The following is a 1,473-nucleotide window of genomic DNA, read 5'->3' on the forward strand; positions in this document are numbered from 1 at the left end:
GCGGCCGAACAGCTCTACATGTCGCTGCTGAGAATGGTAGCTCTGGAAAACTATGCTCACCAAATGGGAAATTGATTGAATCTATTTCATTGTTTCAGGTAACTTGGGGGACGTTAAAAAGCTAATTGCGAAAGGAGCCAAAGTTGATTCGACAGACAAAGATCAGCGCAAACCTCTTCATTTGGCTGCTATGAATGGTAATGTTGCACATTTAATTTCACAAAACAAGAAATTATTTGGATTTAATTCATTGATCGGTGTTCTTTTTCAGGTCACTCGAATGTCGTTGACTTTCTCATCACGAAAGGAGCCAATATTAATTCGGAAGATAGCATTCATCAGACACCTCTTCATTTAGCTGCTGAGAATGGTAATTTGGAATATTTTCATGAAAAAGAAATAAGTTTGATCTTATTCATTGACTGGTGTAAATTTTCAGGACACAACGATGTCGCTGAAAGGCTTATCAGCAATGGAGCCAAAGTTGATGTTGAAGACTATTATGATCGGACAGCTCTTGATTATGCTGCCATGAAGGGTAATGTTGAATATTTATTTTCGGTAAATAAGAGAATGGTTTGATTTTTTTCATTGATCTGTGCTATTTTTCAGGTCTCAAGGATGTCGCTGAAAAAATCATCACGAAAGGAGCCAATCTTGATTTAGGAGATTGTCATTTTCGGACACCTCTTCATCATGCTGCTATGAATGGTAATTTTGAATATTTTCACTTAATGAGAGAAAGACTTGATTAACATTGATAGATTTTCTTTTTCAGATCACATGGAGGTTGTTGAATTGCTCATCACGAAAAAAGCTAAAGTTGATCCTATAGACGATCTTGGGCGGACACCTCTTCATTATGCTGCTAAGAATGGTAAAATAAATATTTATTTTTGATGAGCAATTAATCTAATCTTTCTCATTGGTCAATAATATCCTCCAGGCAACTTACAGATCGCTCAACTCCTTGTGAACGATGGAGCCAGTGTTACTGTTAAAGACTTTTCTAATCAGACACCGTATCAAATAGCTGCTACTCGTATCTCACGAAATGAAAGTAATGTTGAACTATTCTGTTTAGAAAAAATGTGATTCAAACTGTATCGATCCTTTTTTCCAGATTACAAGAAGGTTGCTGACTATCTTGAGGGGATTGAAGAGAAAAGGCACAACGGACATAAGTAAAATCAATTGAAAAATCTTATGTATTCCTTTGAGTTCCGTATTCGATTGTCATGTAGAATATTATTTTCAATATATTTTTGTCAAACTTTAACCACACCAATATTGCTGCTTTGTTGTACTATCGGTTTTGACATTGTGTCAGAAAAAGCAGAGGTTGATTGCACATAAATTTATTTATATAAATTTCAAATATCAAATAAATTTATCCGACACATTTGGTTGTTCTAACACATTTGCCAGCTATTTATCGCTGGAATGAGATTTTCGTTTTGTTCATTTACCGTT

At 35.1% G+C, this 1,473-nt stretch overlaps 1 protein-coding gene across 1 annotated transcript; it reads left to right on the forward strand.

Moving 5' to 3' along the window:
* Nucleotides 1–531: 531 nt before the first annotated feature.
* LOC129571129 (ankyrin repeat domain-containing protein 65-like) lies at nt 532–1,184 on the forward strand (the record flags this gene model as incomplete). The annotated part of the gene is made up of 5 exons (XM_055450892.1): nt 532–538; nt 613–711; nt 779–877; nt 947–1,060; nt 1,124–1,184. Coding segments are annotated over exons 1-5 (380 nt in total), but the record flags the coding sequence as incomplete, so codon positions are not given.
* Nucleotides 1,185–1,473: the final 289 nt, after the last annotated feature.

The sequence above is a fragment of the Sitodiplosis mosellana genome, unplaced genomic scaffold (genome assembly GCF_009176505.1).
Source record: "Sitodiplosis mosellana isolate CC-2019 unplaced genomic scaffold, AAFC_SMos_1.0 Smas_scaffold_1378, whole genome shotgun sequence".
Taxonomy (NCBI): domain Eukaryota; kingdom Metazoa; phylum Arthropoda; class Insecta; order Diptera; family Cecidomyiidae; genus Sitodiplosis; species Sitodiplosis mosellana.